Source organism: Boeremia exigua (genome assembly GCF_020726555.1).
Source record: "Boeremia exigua strain MPI-SDFR-AT-0100 chromosome Unknown C7974scaffold_5, whole genome shotgun sequence".
NCBI classification, from domain to species: domain Eukaryota; kingdom Fungi; phylum Ascomycota; class Dothideomycetes; order Pleosporales; family Didymellaceae; genus Boeremia; species Boeremia exigua.
Genome location: NW_025763522.1, coordinates 55771 through 73163, shown reverse-complemented (window position 1 = coordinate 73163; position 17393 = coordinate 55771). Strand labels below are relative to the sequence as shown.

General features: G+C 50.7%; 8 protein-coding genes across 8 annotated transcripts; 4 read left to right on the top strand and 4 right to left on the bottom strand.

Annotated features, from left to right (window-relative positions):
* Positions 1-32: 32 nt before the first annotated feature.
* C7974DRAFT_162052 (Alpha/Beta hydrolase protein) lies at positions 33-2238 on the top strand. Its single transcript, XM_046135965.1, has 6 exons — positions 33-462; positions 513-692; positions 740-817; positions 867-1374; positions 1422-1590; positions 1638-2238. Exons 1-6 carry the CDS (start codon positions 156-158, stop codon positions 2133-2135), a joined length of 1740 nt encoding a protein of 579 aa, XP_045997672.1. The 5' UTR covers positions 33-155; the 3' UTR covers positions 2136-2238.
* A 193-nt stretch (positions 2239-2431) lies between these two features.
* Positions 2432-2986, top strand: C7974DRAFT_309519 (uncharacterized protein; the record flags this gene model as incomplete). The annotated part of the gene is made up of 2 exons (XM_046138226.1): positions 2432-2594; positions 2706-2986. The coding sequence occupies 2 exons, from the start codon at positions 2432-2434 to the stop codon at positions 2984-2986; spliced, it is 444 nt and encodes a 147-aa protein (XP_045997671.1).
* Positions 2987-4009: 1023 nt separating this feature from the next.
* On the top strand, positions 4010-5454 carry C7974DRAFT_423367 (carbon-nitrogen hydrolase). Its single transcript, XM_046144380.1, has 3 exons — positions 4010-4509; positions 4558-5119; positions 5169-5454. The coding sequence occupies exons 1-3, from the start codon at positions 4226-4228 to the stop codon at positions 5424-5426; spliced, it is 1104 nt and encodes a 367-aa protein (XP_045997670.1). The 5' UTR covers positions 4010-4225; the 3' UTR covers positions 5427-5454.
* Positions 5455-5597: 143 nt separating this feature from the next.
* Positions 5598-6400, bottom strand: C7974DRAFT_433114 (uncharacterized protein; the record flags this gene model as incomplete). Its single annotated transcript, XM_046144896.1, has 4 exons — positions 5598-5698; positions 5754-6044; positions 6092-6169; positions 6220-6400. 4 exons carry the CDS (start codon positions 6398-6400, stop codon positions 5598-5600), a joined length of 651 nt encoding a protein of 216 aa, XP_045997669.1.
* A 156-nt stretch (positions 6401-6556) lies between these two features.
* C7974DRAFT_391750 (uncharacterized protein) lies at positions 6557-7861 on the top strand. The gene has a single exon (XM_046141612.1). It carries the CDS (start codon positions 6625-6627, stop codon positions 7777-7779), a length of 1155 nt encoding a protein of 384 aa, XP_045997668.1. The 5' UTR covers positions 6557-6624; the 3' UTR covers positions 7780-7861.
* Positions 7862-7993: 132 nt separating this feature from the next.
* On the bottom strand, positions 7994-10276 carry C7974DRAFT_433112 (uncharacterized protein; the record flags this gene model as incomplete). Its single annotated transcript, XM_046144895.1, has 9 exons — positions 7994-8202; positions 8272-8608; positions 8666-8871; positions 8936-9006; positions 9073-9154; positions 9211-9240; positions 9299-9845; positions 9927-9982; positions 10162-10276. 9 exons carry the CDS (start codon positions 10274-10276, stop codon positions 7994-7996), a joined length of 1653 nt encoding a protein of 550 aa, XP_045997667.1.
* A 998-nt stretch (positions 10277-11274) lies between these two features.
* C7974DRAFT_309204 (glycoside hydrolase superfamily) lies at positions 11275-14084 on the bottom strand (the record flags this gene model as incomplete). Its single annotated transcript, XM_046138213.1, has 4 exons — positions 11275-12008; positions 12126-12387; positions 12445-13268; positions 13343-14084. The coding sequence occupies 4 exons, from the start codon at positions 14082-14084 to the stop codon at positions 11275-11277; spliced, it is 2562 nt and encodes an 853-aa protein (XP_045997666.1).
* Positions 14085-15576: 1492 nt separating this feature from the next.
* Positions 15577-16797, bottom strand: C7974DRAFT_433110 (LysM domain-containing protein; the record flags this gene model as incomplete). Its single annotated transcript, XM_046144894.1, has 2 exons — positions 15577-16524; positions 16582-16797. 2 exons carry the CDS (start codon positions 16795-16797, stop codon positions 15577-15579), a joined length of 1164 nt encoding a protein of 387 aa, XP_045997665.1.
* Positions 16798-17393: the final 596 nt, after the last annotated feature.

The window sequence follows — 17393 nt, the reverse complement described above, 5'->3', positions numbered from 1 at the left end:
TCTGTATGGTTGCAATGCGCACACATGGAGCCGCCCTGTGTTCATGAAGTATTGACGGCACAGTAGTTGCTACCTAAGTGGCACTGGATGATGATGCATACATCATTGGTCACAACGACAACATACATAATGAACACATCCATATTTGGTGCCCGATGCTACGCAATCGTTCTCCAGCCTTCGCAATGCAGTTCAATCGAAGTGTGCTCTTGCTCGCTCTGACATCGCTGATTTCAGCATCGGATTACAACCCTACGCCAAGCGCGACAATCGATGCAGGGATTATTGTTGGAAGAGCCACAGCTCTGCCAAATGGCTTGGGGCCCTCCGTGAACCAGTTTCTAGGCATTCCATTTGCGCAGTCGCCTCCAGAAAGGTTCTCACCACCCCGAAACGTCACAGCCTTTGGCAGCCCTCTTAACGCTACGGCATGGAAGCCTGCATGTATACAGCAATTTAGATGTATGGGAACTACTTCGAAGCGATATAGATTTTAGCTAATGGATGTCAAGATCCCCTAGCAAGCCAACAATTCGCTCAGGCGGTGTTCAACAACCCCGGTGGTCCACCGCCCGTTGAGTCAGAGGATTGTCTATATCTCAACGTATACGCTCCGTCGGGATCTCCTGGTGGCAATGGAAGAGCCGTGATGTTCTGGATTTATGGAGGGTCCCTACAATTCGGCACAGCCGGTATGCCCCCTAAGATGGACCTCGAGGTTTCACTGACGCAAACATAGGCCTGGCGACATATGACGGCAGTGCTCTTGCCGACTATGAAGACATTATAGTTGTGACTACCAACTACAGGACCAATGGTCAGATACTCAAACCCACTCCAGTGCCCCGATCTCTGACGCCCACCAGTGTTCGGCTTTGCAGCATCCCCCGAACTTCCATTAGCTGAACGAAACCTAGGTTTTCTTGATCAAAGATTTGCTCTGGACTGGGTACAGCGCAATATTCATGCCTTTGGAGGCGATCCAAGTAAGGTCACGGTGTTTGGTGAAAGCGCTGGAGGCTTCTCAGTCGACGCCTTGTTGACCAGCTACCCTAAAAACAGCAAGCCTCCCTTCCGTGCGGCGATTCTGCAAAGTGGCCAATACAGTTACCGAGCGGCACCTCCGATGTCCAGCGTACCGGCGTGGGACAATCTCACTGCCTCACTCCGATGTCCCGGCACATACGGTACCAATCTGACATGCGTGCGCGCCGCAAATGCTACCGATATCAAGCGAATCATAGAAGTTAATTCGTTGATATTCAACCCAATTGCTGACAATGTGACTTTGTTCCAGAACCCGGCTGCACGTAGGCTCAGCGGTAACATATCGCAAATTCCTGTCCTTGGAGGATCAAACTCGCAAGAAGGACGGTGAGCAGAATCCATCCCTTCCTGCCATACATTACTGATCATTCAAGTGTCTTTGCTGTCGGTCAAACCAACTTGACTGCCTTCCTACAAACTACCTTCGGCGCAGCCCCAGCATTAATTCCTGCGATTGCAGCAGCATACCCCATTGGCGGTCCCGGTATCACCAATGGCTATGACGCCATCTCTGCAGTCATCACGGATGCGACTTTCCAATGCGTAGGTCAATCCAATTCGTCCTCGAGCAGCGTACTAATCCCTCACAGCCAGCAGCACTGTGGGCAAATGCGACAGCATCCATTGGTATTCCCACTTGGCGCTATTACTTCAACGCCTCCTTCTCAAACACACAGTCCTATCCGCAACTGGGAGCGTATCACGCGTCTGAGATTCCACTCGTGTTCGGTACTTATCCAAGGTCGAACACAACAACCCAGGAATACGCACTCGCCTCCTACATGCGGGGTGCATGGGCACGTTTCGCAAAGAATCCTCTGGCAGGACCCGGTTGGAATGCTCTTGGTAGCGGTCAAGCTGGCTCTGTCCTCTCAGGCGCCTACGATCAAGTTCCCGATGGAATTTACTATGGTGGTAGCGGGAACGTCACAGCCGGGACTTGGAATGTGGGTGTACTTGGTGACATTGGTAGAGTGAAAGGTGGAGGTGTGACACTCTTGCCACAGAGTCAATTGGATTACCGATGCAGTCTGTTCAACCCACTTTACCAGGCTGTCGTCGGGAGCGCTGGGATGCCGCCAGCGTAGATCAAGGTTTTGAAGGGAATGAAAGGTGCGATTTCGGAGTGCGGGGTAGGTACGAAATAGTGGGGCAGCCGTTCAAATACCGAGCCACCGAGCCTGATACAGCAACTTCGTACTGCCGTTCCCGGATGACGACACCCGCTTTGGACACAAAAACAACGGCATCTAATCTCGGTACCATGCGGGTGATTTCATATATGAGGCGCTAGCAGCAAAAGCTCAGATCAATTGAAATCCGACATCTCACAATGCGTTTCTCCATTGCACTCTGCATCCTTACCGCCCTTGCGACTTACGTCATGGCTTCAACTTCAGGTGATCCCCAGCCACCAAAGATGAGTTTGCTGTACCATATGGAGGTACAGCTAGGCGAGCGATTTTCTCTCGGCCCCGTACCGAACGGCCAAGAGCGCATTGTGATCCCGATCGTTGGTGGCACCTTCAAGGGGCCGAAGCTTTCCGGTCAGTTCATTTGTCTCTCTTCTCTTCCCGTGCAACAACAATTCTACAGCTTCACCCGCCTGAGATCCGATGAAAACTTTCTGATGCCAGCTCACTACTAAGCGTTACCAGGCAAAGTCCTCAATCTCGGCGCAGACTGGCGTCTTACCGATGTGGACGGCAAGATCCGGCCCGACGCGCGATACAACATTCAGACCGACGACGGCACATGGATCTATGTCCAAACAGAGGGCCCAACGCAGTCAAACGGCAGAACGCTGCTGCGGGGCAAGTTTGAGACTGCAACGAACGGGACCTACGACTGGTTGAATGATGTTGTAGCCGTGGGCGTGCTGACCAGGAGCGGAACTGAAGGCGTGACTATCGATATGTGGGAGGCAAGTGCGCCATGAGGAGGAAATATAGGAGTATCGGTGACAATTTTGATTTTCTTTCATATCCTCGGGTACTTCGTCTTTGTTTTGAACGACGAATTCACTAATTATACATGCAAAGTCCCAAATGTAACTGCTTGTCGTCCTCGTTGAATATGTGACTGACACTACCGCGAACACAGCCGCTCGGATATAATCCTATCTATTTTCATACGACATACATGTTCTCATATTTAGAGATCGTATCACGAAATGGGATAGAATCCCAACTGTAAAATATGTGTCTCCTACGCTTTCCTTGGCAGTACCACCTGTCCCGTACAGATATAACGATACGTGACATTTTAGGGCTCTAAAGGACTGAATAATCACTGAATCAATGCTGATGTCAAACCTTATTGAATTCACCACACAATGATTCGGACTACTGTGTTTACGGTTTGTATGGCCTGCGGTGGTCTGCGAGATAAGGTGTATGCGGGCTAAAGCTGACATTGTCAGACTGCAGAAGAGCTCGGGCCTGTCACGAGACAACCAAGTGGTAGTAAATTCTTATCAATGGCAAGAAATCTCGAATGAAAAAGGTAATCTAAAAAACGCTGGAGAGATAATGCGATCTTTGACGGCAGGACGTCTTGTTGGTTCTCCATGTCAACAAATATTTGTTCAGGTATACGTAGGCCGAGACACGAATGAACGTGATTGAACCCTGTGATCAGTTTATGGAAAATACTCGCTGTTAGCATCTCCGAGACTCGCTCGATGTTCGTACCTTTGCCGAGGGTAGCAGATATATGCCGATGGTGCCGATCGTCTGCCGATGACACAGCAGGAGCGGCATGCATGCTAGCGATGCCGACCCTATGCCGCCGATGTAAGATCATATGTTTGGAAGGCACGTTTGAGCGAACTGCATTATGTGGGGCGTGCAGGCTCCGCAGGTCCAATCTGATTTCGCGACTTTGCGCACACGGTGACGCTGCAGACAAATGTCGCCAGGATCAAAACATCAGGAGATAGACAACGCATTCTTGGCATGGACCATGCGTACGGCATGCTTCGTAACGCGACAAACCTGTAATGGGGATCATCCATGATTTTTCGTAGTCGCACCGGATAGCGCGGGCTGCAAGCTCACAGATGCAGTATATAAACCTCCACTACACTTCACAGATGAATCCATAACCGTAGCAAACTTATCAGAACAAATTCCAACATCCCAACTCTACAACACCTTCAAAATTGCAATCTTCGAAGATGCCTCTCATCAAGTACAAAGCCGCTGCCGTGACTTCTGAGCCTTCCTGGTTTGATCTCGAGGCTGGCGTCCAAAAGACCATTGCTTTCATCAATGAAGCTGGTCAGGCCGGTTGCAAGCTTATCGCTTTCCCTGAAGTCTGGATTCCGGGATACCCGTACTGGATGTGGAAGGTCACTTACCTTCAGTCGCTTCCCATGCTGAAGAAGTACCGCGAGAACTCTCTTCCCATTGACTCTGAGGAGTTCAAACGTATTCGACGCGCCGCTAGGGACAACCAAATGTGAGTAAAGGGTATTATGTCGCAGACACTAGCACTGACATTGCACAGTTATGTCTCGCTTGGTTTCTCTGAGATTGACCATGCGACTCTTTACCTCACCCAGACCTTGATCGATCCTACTGGAGAGGTAATCAACCACCGCCGCAAGATCAAGCCTACCCACGTCGAGAAGCTCGTCTATGGTGATGGTTCTGGTGACACCTTCAAGTCTGTCACCCAAACAGAGCTTGGCCGCCTCGGTCAGCTGAATTGCTGGGAGAATATGAACCCGTTCCTCAAATCTCTCAACGTGTCAGAGGGCGAGCAGATTCATGTCGCTGGCTGGCCCGTCTATCCTGGCGTGGAGAACTGCAAGTATCCCGACCCAGCAACCAATTTTGCTGAAACAGCCTCTGACCTGGTCACACCCGCTTATGCGATTGAGACTGGTACATGGACATTGGCACCATTTCAGAGACTGAGTAAGGAGGGCCTGAAGAAGAACACACCCGAGGGCGTGGAGCCTGAGACTGATCCCTCTACATACAACGGTCACGCTCGTATCTATAAGCCTGATGGGTCACTGGTCGCTAAGCCTGATAAGGACTTCGATGGCCTTCTCTTCGTTGATGTAAGCCTCCTTCAAATGATACTACGATATCTTACTGACAACTGGGCAGATTGATCTTAACGAGTGCCATCTGACCAAGGCCCTGGCCGATTTCTCCGGTCACTACATGCGCCCTGATCTTATCCGCCTACTCGTTGATACTCGCCGCAAAGAGCTCATCACAGAGGCTGATCCGCAAGGAGGCATCACTGCCTACTCCACTCGCGAGCGCTTGGGTTTGAATGTGCCTCTCGATGCCGAGGAGGGACAGAAGAAGAGGGTTGTCAGCACGAACGGATCTAAGGTAGATGGTCAAGTGGCTGTGTAATCTGCCATAGAGGGCTAATTTCTCGGGGGTGATATACATAAATTCTCCACTCCAAATATGATAACAAGATGACGATATGCCAGGACCCTTGACACTCATATTGCCTGCAGTTGTTATTTTTCAAGCTGTGCCCTGGAGCCCATCCATTAGCACTAGTTCCGACCAGATCAACTACATGGATTCTTTGCGAACACCGATGATCCGAGCGAGCTCACTGACATCTACATGGTCCACCGTGTTTTGCATGCGGTAGATGTACTCGCAACTACCATCTTTATTGTGTTAGCTTTGCTCAAGAATGGTTTTCATCCTAGTGATGATCCGTACCGGTTGCAATGATTACTTCACCACCGTTTAAGGCCTTTGGTCCAATGTAAGGTGTGTGCTGTATGTTCGTAACAGCACCCACAATACCACCGAAGATTCTGCCGACAAGGGTCCCCTCATTCTCCATGTAGTCCCTCTTTTTCTCATCCTTGCTTGCCTCTCTCAGAACCGACTTGAACTTCAAAATACTGTGAAGTTGAAGCGTTGGGTCTGTGTAGACAGGATACGCAGACGATGTCATGCTTATATACGTGTTGATGGGCTGATAAGAGCCATTGCTGATAATTAGAACTAGTCAAAATCAGAGTGAGTTGTTTGAGAACTTCGTTGCGGCCTACTTTGAGTGCCGACAGGCAGACTGGAAGGCGGAATTTGTTTGCTTATAGCGCGGACGTATGCTTGACAGTTCAAGCACCCTTTTCGTTTCAGTCATTGAACATTCTCGTTCTCAGCAGATGCGGCGTACAAAAATGTCTAGTGAAGATCAAGACAGATCTCTTTGCTTTGATGAAGTCACCGAGTGGCTTCCTAGACCCGGTGCGATCATACACTTCAATTTGAGCCAGTCGCTGCATTTCATCTGGGGAGGGGGCTGATCTCGCGTCCGCCTCGTGTGATTTCGTTTGAGCCGTATCCAGAGAAGCCATCATGTGTATACAATCTTGCGGTGATGGTGCCGGTTTAAGGTTGGTAGCGAAGTCTTCGTGAGAACCTGCCCTGCCTTCATTAGTCGTACAACCTCGCACGTGCAACAACATGCATTTGACCCCGCACAGTCACTGTTGCAACATAACACTCATGTAGCAGCAAGCCCTGTCTATGTCTATCTGTAATTGCGCGCGCTACAAATCATCGTCATTTTGAGAGGGCCATGTCGTGGAGCTACACTTGTTTACCAGTCCCAGAGCCCATCGGAAGCGACCTTTCGAGGTGGCGCAGTTCCCTGAAATTAAACATGGTTAATGAGGTCACACGTGTCCTCCACTTTTCGCGAGCACCGATTACAACTTCACCACAATCCCACCATTGCACCTCACGGAAAGGGCAACAAAACCCCTACAACACCCAGTTCACCAAAAAGACCACAATGGCAGATGCGGAAAGCCCAAGATGGACTCTCGTCAGGACCGCGATCGAGACGGACAACACAACGCTATTAGACCAAGCCATATCAATGACCCCAGATGAGGATCTCGATCAATTTTTCAGCAGAGTCTGCCGGGAAGCAATAAAGAGAAGCTCGACAACCATCTTGAAGTCCCTCATCGATCGTGGTGTAAGTGTCAAGCATCTTGAGCCAACAGACGTTGCCGACCACGGTAACCCTCCTTCAAAAGCGACCCTCGAGTTCCTACTTGCCCACGGATGGGACATCAACTGGAGAGGATACGGCCCGCCCTTCATGTGGTTTATGACGAGCGACGCCGACATGATCGTCTGGTGCTTGGAGCATGGCGCAAGCGTCCTTCCCAGCAACCAACCGTGGAATCGATATGGCATCGAGCAAGCCCCTCGCCATTGCGATGCAATCCTAGAATATGCTGCAAACCACGGCAACCTAGAAGTTTTCAAACTCTTACGCGCCAAAGGGGCGCCATTGAGTCAGCGCGTACTGCACAAGGCCGTCGAGACGGCTGCGTTCGGCTGCGACGGACGTGACGATGCGGAAAAACAACAGCGCGACAGAGCCAGGCAGGCAACGCATCTTGAGCTTGTGCGATACTTGCTGGACGAAGTGAAGCTAGATGTCAATGCGCCTGATCAAGAGCCTGGTTCGACGAAAGGCATGTCCAGCGCTTGGGGCACCCCAATCGCGTATGTACCAGGCATAGGAAGACCCGACCTGGACTCGCGCGAATTGACCTGGCTACTTCTGGACCGAGGCGCGGATCCAGCGCCTGCTTTGGAGGTTGCAAGGGAGATGGAGCAGAAGTCGTTTCTAGCTGATGTCGCGGCTTGGACGCAACAGAACCCCGATGGGCCTAAAAAGGCTCAGAGTCGTGATCGCAGTTGCAGCGTGCAATAGGAGGAGTTCGGATCTGTTTCACTGCATGTGAAGCGTGTGAGATGAGCAAGAGCATATCAAGAAGTGTCAAGCGAATTGAATCAGTTGAAGAAAGCGTATAACGATGCACAGTTTGTGAGACATTGAATAAAAGCTCGAGCACTTCCACAGGATTCTATTCAGCCTGCTATCCTTACTCGATCTCGCTATAGACATGCATCAAGTATCTCGACCTCTAGATGCGGCAAGATGCTACGAGCTGGTAGTAATCATTACAGTTCTGACCCAGCTTTCCACACCCACTAGCCGCTCCTCTACCACAAGTGGTGGCCAAATTGTTCGTGGGCCTGAAACAGTCTCTCAAGACGGGTGTTCCGCTGTCGCAAGTGAATTGCCCAGCGATGAGACCCGAGCTTCGATCAGGTGCGTAAGGGCCACCGGAGACTACGATTAGATATGTGATTAGCGTGTCTGTCTGAGATGCAATTTGCTGTATGGATGGATAGTACTTACAGGCACAATTACCACCACCTTGAAGTACGACACCGTTGCTCTGCAAAATGGCGAACGGCTGGCTACGACCAACACCCACGTTTTCAGACCCGAGAGTCACCGTTTCGGTGCTGGCCACTTGGTTCAGGTCATTACAGGGGTTGATGACTTGACCCGCTGCCACTTGTTTGGCCACGTTGGTGGCTTTGCCGCCGCTGTTGACTCGCCAGACGTCGATCTGTACGTATGGCCAGAACCTGTTCTCCAGGGGAGTACCTTGTAGTACGACTTTGACCAGCGCGGTACCGGGAAGTAACGGTCCTCCGGGGAACGTGCTCTGAGCTGGATGGAAAGATACCTAGTAGCACCATGGTCAGCTGTAATTACTGACTGCCCTGAGTGAGATTGAACATACTGCTGCCCTGCCCCAACCTCCTTGTTCTCTGATAGTCTCGTCGCGCTGCCTTAAGTACGTGTATACAACAATGTCGTCGCTATACACACTGAGTAGGCGCTTAATGCTTTCCACTTGCTGTGCCCTGAATGGCCCTGCAGGGTCTGATCGACCGAGACTCGCAATATCATCAGGGCCGTTCGTCACTGTGGATTTGGCAGTACCAGCTATCGAACCAAAAGGTCAGTAATCATCCAACGTATCACCTATGATTCTCGGATCGTAGCTTACACATGATGTAGAATCGTGTTGACGGTCCAAAGTACTCCTTGCTAGTATCCGATGAGGGGTCGAAGTTTGATCTAGAAGCAAGTTATCCTTCAGTCGAGACACCAATTTGAAGCGCCTCGTGGGCTCGGGTTACATACTGCAGTGTGCCGATAACATCAATCAAGAACCTATCAGGAACAATGACGCTGTTCTTCTCCCAGAAGTGGCCGACAAAAACACCTAAACAGAGATGATCAGTGTGATCCTTGATTACGCAGATCCGGTATGTGACTTACCCAGCTGTGATACCGCAATGACAGCGATGCCTAGAGTCGAGCAGGATGGTGAGCCACCAACGCAAACGTGTCAAAGGTGTATACTCACAACCATACAAGTCCTGGACAATCACGTTGATTGGCGAGTTTCCCCACTTATACCGGACCCATGAAGCGAGTGTTCCTCCTGTCTGGGCATAGTTATCGATGACAAAAGTGTTGGGGTCTGCTTTGAGGGTCCTGTAATAATTCGCCCAGTCGCCCGTGTCATCCAGCGGGATGTCGCGCTTGGATATTGCGCGCTTAGCGAGAGCGCTGTTGGAGCTCATTGATCCGATATGCAGAACGCCTGAGTCATCCAGCTGTGGGACGGCAGTCGGTATCACGCCCATGTTTCTCTTCACGGGTCCACAGGCATTTCCGCAGGCAGTCGGTGCGCAAAGATCCTCGACGGTGGTAGTGGTTTGAGTGGTCGTCGTGAAGGCTGATTGTGAGCCAGTGCATGCTGTAACCGTGTAACAGGTGCTGCTCGTGCTGGTCGTGGTAGCAGTCGAGTCTGCATCGGGGAAGACTGTCTTGGACACTATCAACTTCGTCGTGCATGTCCTGTACCTGCTGCTTGTGCTGCATGACTTCGGGTCTTTGCCATCGTCGGGCTATGTTGACATATATCGTTAGCAGTAGTCACACAGCTAATGAATCAACATGGAACATCCCGAGTATACTTACAGCGTTACCTCCACCGCCAGTTGCGCCTCCAAAGGCCGTGCAGGAAGAGCCCGCGCAAGTGCCGCTGAAGCAGTTCAAGCCCGTACAAGAACGTGAAGAACAGTTGATGCCAAAACAAACGCCGTTTGGTCCGCAGTCCAGTCCTGCGCAGCCAAGACTGAGACAATTAAGTCCGAAGCACTGTTATGGGGCAATCACAAAGTCAGCTGTTGTCCCATGTTGAACTTCGCTGATAATACTTACGTGTCCAGTGCCTCCGCCACCACCGCCACCGCCTTCGCAATCCGAGCCTATGCAACCGCCGTTGAGGCAGCCTCGGTCTTTGCATACACCATCTGCACAGTTGGGCCCCATACATCCCAGAGGAATGCAATCAAGACCCGTACACACGCCGTTGGTGCAATCCCGACCAGAGCAGCCAAAGCTTGCGCAGAGAATACCCACGCAGCGGCCATTGACGCAATCGCGGCCGGTACAGCGTCCGTTGGTCACGGTTGGGACACCGGTCGCTGTAGGGAGTCCCCCAGGAGGAACTGTCGTTGTCACGCCGCCTATCACCGTCGTTCTGCCATTAACCACGGTCTGTCATTTGAAAGACATCAAGTTAGCCAATGTCGCACATTCACCATGCGTGTGTCCACTTACAGTAGTGCCACCAATTACGGTAGTGACAACACCGGGATTAAAAGTCGTTGATGTGCCGCCGATGACCGTTGTTTTGCCGTCGATAACAGTCTACAAAGCAAGGAATCGACGTCAGCAACTATCACATATAGATTCTGTTTGAGATCGCTCACCGTAGTACCACCGACGACTGTCGTGATAGGTCCAGGAGGTAACGTCAAGGTAACTCCGCCAACGACAGTGGTCACTCCGTTGATCACAGTCTGTAAGTCATGTTAGTTGGAACTCGTAGACAAGATACCGAGACCGGATGTGTTCGAGGCAGAGCGGAAAGTGGTGCAAAACGAGCCTCGAAACTAAGCAGGCTGTTGTATCTTGCTCGGAGCCTGAGTACTCCACATCGTTTACTTACAGTAGTACCATCGACAACGGTAGTAGTCGGGGAGAGCGTGGTAGTTATTCCGCCAATGACCTGTTGTTCGGATACGAGGTTAGCAGTGATATTTCAGTGCGCAGTCCGCTTTTGGTTGTCACGTACTGTAGTCGAGCCTCCAATAACCTTGATTAAATCAGTCGTTGCCTCATGAGTACTGAAGATGCAGAGAATGGACTTACTGTTGTAACCCCGTTGTTCACGCTGGTGACACCACCAATGACCGAAGTAGTGCCTCCTCTGCCGGGCCACGAGGCCAAGATTAGTATCCGTTCCACTTATGCATCATGCATCAACACTTACAAAACAGTACTGACCCCGGCACCTCCGCCAGGCCCACTGCCAATATCGTAGTCACCGTCGAGATCTATCGCCCAATCTGACGTACCACCGAAATTGAGGCCCTTGATCCAACTGGAGCGCTCGTTGTACTTCTGCTTGGTCATGTATCCCACGTACTCAGTCCCATCATATACCATTATCTCGTCTCCTTCAGCCGTCTTCAATTGCTGGACGTTCTTGCTAGCCATCAGTTCGCGAATCTCAAAATTGGAGATGTAGCCCCGAGTACCCGTGCAACGGCCTGGAGCAGCGGCAGACTCCTTACCCACGTAAGTACACATCGGTCCTGTACATCCGGGCGAAGTCATCTTGAACGAGCGACCGTAGAGAGGCATGCCCACTATAATCTTGTTTGCTGGCACACCGGCCTTTGTCGCCATGACAAGCGCCAGCTCGGTTTCTGTTCGGTTGGTGTGGTGACGCAGACAGTCTCCCTTCACACAACCGTCTGTGGACCACTTGTTGCCGTAGTCCCATTGGCCGTGCAGATCGTACGTCATGTAGATGATGTAATCCACAACCTTAGCCATCTCTTCAATGGGGAATCCCTTGAGGTACCAGAACGAAGCAGGAGCTGCGATACCAATCGTTTTTCCTTGTGGCAGTCTTCTACGAACGGCCTTCAAGAACTCAAGATAGTTTGGACCATCGTTAATGCTGCCCGGAGGGATGCCAGGGATATCTGGAGCACCTGCAAAAAAGGATCAGTATTTGTTGTTTTCCTAGGGAGTTTGAAGTCGCGCATTCATGTGGCAATCCATATGCTCAATCTTGTTGTCGCAGAGAAGGGACAAGACGCAATACGTACCTGGATATTCCCAGTCAAAGTCAAGGCCATCCAAATTATTATCGGCAGCAAATTGCACGACGTTGTTGGCAAATGTTGCACGTTGCGCTGCTGTGACACCCTCCCTGAAGATAGGATATGTGTCAGCTTCGGTAGAGAATGACCAACCACCAAACGACATGATCTTCTTCACCCCAGTGAGCTTCTTGAATTCTTCAAACATAGGCTGCAGCTTGCCGAGCTGCACTCCAAAGCTTGTGGATATATCGCCAAAGGCGAAGTGCTGTTGAGATATGTGAGCAAAGAGATGTCAACATGGCGATCGGGTATGATGGCTTACAATATGTGTATAGTAGTTTGTGTTGATATGGCGCGGCAGCATGTGAAGACAGGGCCTCTCAAGGTTGAATGCTTCAAAGTACCCAACCCGCATAAACGAAGACGGAGCAGCGCCGTTGTTGGTGATCTCCATTCCGCAACTGGCTACGCAACTGTTGGCTCCAGGCTGCGTCGTTCCAGGCGCCTTTGTGTCCGCTGGGTTTAGGATACAGAAGTCCTTCGAAATTCCACAGTTGCCCCAAACATTGCAGCAAGCTTTAAGAGGGCATGGGTTCAGCTCGTTAATTTTGGACATGTCACTCGGCTTTTGGGTGCCGGCAACGGTAGGTCCGCACGTTGCGAGTGGATCGACTGCTGGCATTGGTGGTGCACCCGTTGAAATACAGAGCAATTGGTCTTTCATCAGAAACTGACAACCCTGCCAACCCCAAGTGTTCTTGTTGCGGTCTTGTAATTGTTTGACAGTCATTGAGTACTTCTTTGAGATGGTGTCGCAGATGTCGGTTGAGGCAACAGGGTGCGTCTTGCATGTACCATCTGCATTTGGCTGAGGACTGAAGTCGGGAAGTGTGCCAGCCGAGCAGCAGTAGTACTGATTTACTTGTATAGCGTTGCAAAGATTTGAGTTGCCACTGAACTCCACGAGCTTTGCTTGTGTGATCTTGCAGCGATCAGCAAGCGCCCAGCAGCCATCGCCTGCCACTGCCTGAGTGTAGCTGCAAGTCGCTCTTTGTATGATGTTGCCTCTCCTCGCGACAGTTTCATTGCGACTAGTAGCAGGGACGACGAGGATATCCGAGCCAGGGATCATCGAGATAGATGCGCCTTGCCTAGCCGCACAGATCAGTGTATGCCTCTCAATCAAATCGAAAGAATCTTCGCTTACCACTTCGTTACACTGTCCCAAGATCCAGAAATACACTCAGCTTCATTCCAGCTTCGTAGGGCCTTCTGTGCAGCCGCAAGATCACCGGTTGTGTCCAAGAACACACCAAAAATTTGCGTGTTCAGTGAATCATCCTTGCAGTACTGTGCAGTAGCCTGGCCCAGGTTGCGAGCGTCAATGTGCTTCGTCAAATCTTGCACCAGTGAAGACAAACTTTGCTTCTCAACCTGAAGGCCTCCATAGACACCAACAATGACATCTCCTGTCTTTGCAAACAACGCTGTGGAAGTGCCGTCTTTTTCACTTCGCAGGTAGTTGGCGAGCGCGACCAGGGCGGACTGAACTGATCCTGCATCCGAGCTGACTCCGGTCTGTTGCAAGATCTGAATGTCGCCTGTCTGCTGTTCCTTGTCGAAGATCGAAGGAGTATTGTTGGCGTTGGATACGACAAAATCTTGACGAGCCTTGAGCTTTGCTGCGCCGGAATCGACAGCGCATGACCGAATACCAATAGCAGAGTTCTCGTCACTTATTGGAGTATAGAGGTTGAGTTCAAGAAGAACGGTCTTGTTGCAGCTCTCAAGGTCATCAATGCCGCTGTATAGAGCCCAGTTGCCTTCCCGACCACAGGAAAGCGGACAACGTGCAGCAACAGAGAATTGATCAAGTACCGGTTTAGCTTGGGTGTCGTCAATCTGGGCATAGGCCAAAGGAGTGAATGGTAGGATTGACGCAACACTGAGAAGAGAGAGCATAAATGACTTCCCCCTAGAGCTGGGGGAGGAGTGAGAGTATCTCATTGTGTGGTGAGACACTATAGAGTCGGCTCATTTTTCCTAGGATGAGCCACTGTGATGGATATATACATTTTGAGTGCTGCTATGTACTTGGTGGCCATACCTAGTCTCGCTTATGCTAGGTATTGTAAACCAGGCCTCGACCGTGCTGGTACCACGTGGATTCCGATCCATGTTAAGTTGCATCCGCTCAGCCTTTGAGCTAGCTTTTGATATACCTCGGGCGAGACAACTCGATGGTGCCTGACTTGAGATTGACGAGTTAAACGACAGCGAAAGACATGGCCTGTGCCACCCCAGCACGACCAATTGAGCCCAGATTCACGCTAGGTACAGCGCGGGAGTACATATTTCGTACGCACAAATCTTCCATAGTTCGTTGCGGGGGCAAGAGGTTTACTTTTTGCCGGTAAGATATTAGACTGAAAATCAGGACGGGTCATACGCTCTAGTGCCTTTTCGACCTTGGAGCGTAATGATAGCCGACCCATTGAGCACTATTCCTTCGAAAATGATTCCGGCAAATGCAGATCATACGATATATGCCGCATACGTGCATTATGGAATGCCCTGCGCTTGGGGCAGATTCTCTTGGTTATAGTGCAAAAATAAGCGAGAGCGACCGCCGGCCCTGCGGCAAGAAGCAGGTGACTGGGTTATCATTCGTGACAGTAGGATGTTTACAGGAACAAAAAAGTTTGGTACACCCTGCAAAACTCCCTTCACCGGAAACACAATTTGCAATTTGACCGTTTAGGCGAGCCGCCAAGGAATGTTTGCGCGCGATATATAGCTTCGGTATATTCACATGAAGTTTAGTTGCTTGATCCTCGCCAAGACTGTGCCGTGCCTCTGGAAGGAACCATCTTCCATAAGCATTAAACCTCCAATAGATCCCATCGGGAGCAGATCCGCCATATCCCGTACCTACTGCAGGTGGTCTCCCGTATTCGGCACGGGACGTTTCGATTTTTGGCGGGGCGAAAGGGTACCTCGCAGGTACCCAGATTCACCAGCCCCTGGAGGCTTGTTGATGAGGCCGCCCACTATCGCTTGTTAGGCAGGAGCCCGCAGCATTGCCGTCGTTTACACACAAATGTGTAGCAATTCGGTGGTCTCGTCCTAATCAAGGTATTCATGTGCCCACTACTGAAAATTGAGGGATTCTTCCGTGCAGTGAACTCTCGTGCAAGTGTGTATATGCGGCAATCCAGGTTCGTCGCCAGTCCAATATCTCATGTGTTTAGCGACGTTCTGTGATCGAGCTAGGCGATAGTCAGACTGTGTGGCCGACGATCATCTCGATATTAGCGCATTTGGGTGCTCATGGACGTTTATTGTATCGCTGAGCTGTCGCATCAGCCCAGATTGTATTAACGGATAGTTGAACTATTATTAAAAAGCTCTATGTATAATAACAATTTTATGATGAAGTTTAGGTAGTGCTGTATCAGAGGACGCCAACACACGTGAAAGTCTTCGCCCACATGGTCCTACAATCAGAACCAACGCCAGGGTTCCACTTGACAAAGTCGGCCAGACTAATGCCATTGTAACTTGTGATCTGGCTGCAAACAACGCCAGTCTCTGCGTAATGAAACTTCTTGCAATCAGTGACCATGCCTGGCTGGGTAGGTTGTGGGGTTTGGATGCCATTGCCCGCAGATGTAGTTGGGGTTGGAGGCGTTGTGGTTCCTCCAATGACGCCTACACAAACGTTCGAATCGGCCCACATTCCTGAACAGTCGCTTTTGACAGTTGGATTCCACTTCACAAAGTCCTGGAGTGTAATCTTCTGGTAGCTGATAACCTGGCTACAGGTAACGCCTTGAGCAATCCAGTGGAATTTAGCACAATTCGTCACCATGCCTGGCTGTGTGGGCTGAGGAGTTACGACTCCATTGCCTGCTGAAGTGGTAGTGGTTGGTTTGGTTGAAGTTGGTGTTGTGCCTCCAATGACGCCAACACAAACGTTCACTTCGGCCCACATGCCAGAGCAATCGTTGAGGACTGTTGGGTTCCATTTGACGAAATCTTGGAGAGTGATCTTCTGATAGCTGATAACCTGGCTACATACGACACCTTTGGCAATCCAATGAAATTTGGCGCAGTTGGTCACCATCCCAGGCTGCGTAGGCTGAGGCGTTGCAACACCATTGCCCGCACTCGTGGTGGTGGAGGAGGATACGGCGGTGGTGGAGCCTGATGCAGACGAGGGGATTACAATGGTCTTGATGGAAGAGCTCGAAACACTAGGCATGGACGTGGGCTTGGGTGTGGGTGTGGGTGTCGGCGTTGGCGTAGGTGTAGGTGTGGAAGTAGCAGAGTCGACGGGCGCTTCGACACAGTAAGACTTCCCGCTCGTGAGGCCTGCGCAATCTGATCCAATAGTAGGATTCTGAGTATTGTTAGCACTCTGTCGTTGCACATTTTTAGATATGAAGGGGAAGCCTACCCAGCGACGGAACTGCTCCAAGTCGATCCAATTCTCGTCAAGCATTTGCGCACACGTCTGAGATCCATTATAATCGACCCACCAGGCACAATTCTTAGCTGTATTGACATCGTATGGAAGATTAGGTTTGACATCTCGACGATCAATTGACAAGGCATCAGACAAGATGGATGAAGAGGCCACAAGGGCAAGAAACAAGTTCTTCGACAACGACATGTCTGCAAAGATTGGAGAGTGAATGCTCGTCGATATCTGTGGTGTCTCAAGAGAGACCACGTCCCCTCTTTTTTATATTTGAGTGAATGCTATAGCCACTGACCATAGTCCACTACGGTAGCGTGCACGTACGATCCAATGGTGACAGGGAGCAAAGCGAGAACGCACATGTTCAACACCATGCACAGTCTTACAATCAGGTCAGTGTAGACGAACGCCAGGAACGATGGAAATCTGCCCCTGCATATGCCCTGCATTCTTTAGCATCACTTGGCGCCGGCGCCTTGTTCACTAGCCTAGTTACCTTTTTCGCCGGGTAATACGTTTTGGCCATGGGCATCGCCCTACACTATCGATTGACAAGGTTAACAAAAAAACAGAAGGATGGGAAATTTGGACTGGTAGTGATTGAGGCACAGCGTCACCCGTCGGGGTCGCGTTGTTACTAGCTTACTTTCCATACAGGGCAGGTCGTGACTGTATGATATCGCACAGACCAATACCACCCGTACCCGCAATTGTAGTTGATCCTAAGATCGGGGCAAGGTTGCAATAGGGCTTAGTTGTGCTTTGATCGGCTGTTACCGTGACAGAGG

Excerpts from the sequence above, each read along its gene's own strand:
- C7974DRAFT_162052 (XM_046135965.1), top strand. The coding sequence starts at position 156 with ATGCTACGCAATCGTTCTCCAGCCTTCGCAATGCAGTTCAATCGAAGT. Across the intron at positions 463-512 it reads ATGTATACAGCAATTTAGAT|ATCCCCTAGCAAGCCAACAA; the intron begins GTATGGGAACTA and ends ATGGATGTCAAG. Across the intron at positions 818-866 it reads TACCAACTACAGGACCAATG|TGTTCGGCTTTGCAGCATCC; the intron begins GTCAGATACTCA and ends GACGCCCACCAG.
- C7974DRAFT_423367 (XM_046144380.1), top strand. The coding sequence starts at position 4,226 with ATGCCTCTCATCAAGTACAAAGCCGCTGCCGTGACTTCTGAGCCTTCC. Across the intron at positions 4,510-4,557 it reads GCCGCTAGGGACAACCAAAT|TTATGTCTCGCTTGGTTTCT; the intron begins GTGAGTAAAGGG and ends GACATTGCACAG. Across the intron at positions 5,120-5,168 it reads ATGGCCTTCTCTTCGTTGAT|ATTGATCTTAACGAGTGCCA; the intron begins GTAAGCCTCCTT and ends ACAACTGGGCAG.
- C7974DRAFT_391750 (XM_046141612.1), top strand. The coding sequence starts at position 6,625 with ATGTCGTGGAGCTACACTTGTTTACCAGTCCCAGAGCCCATCGGAAGC.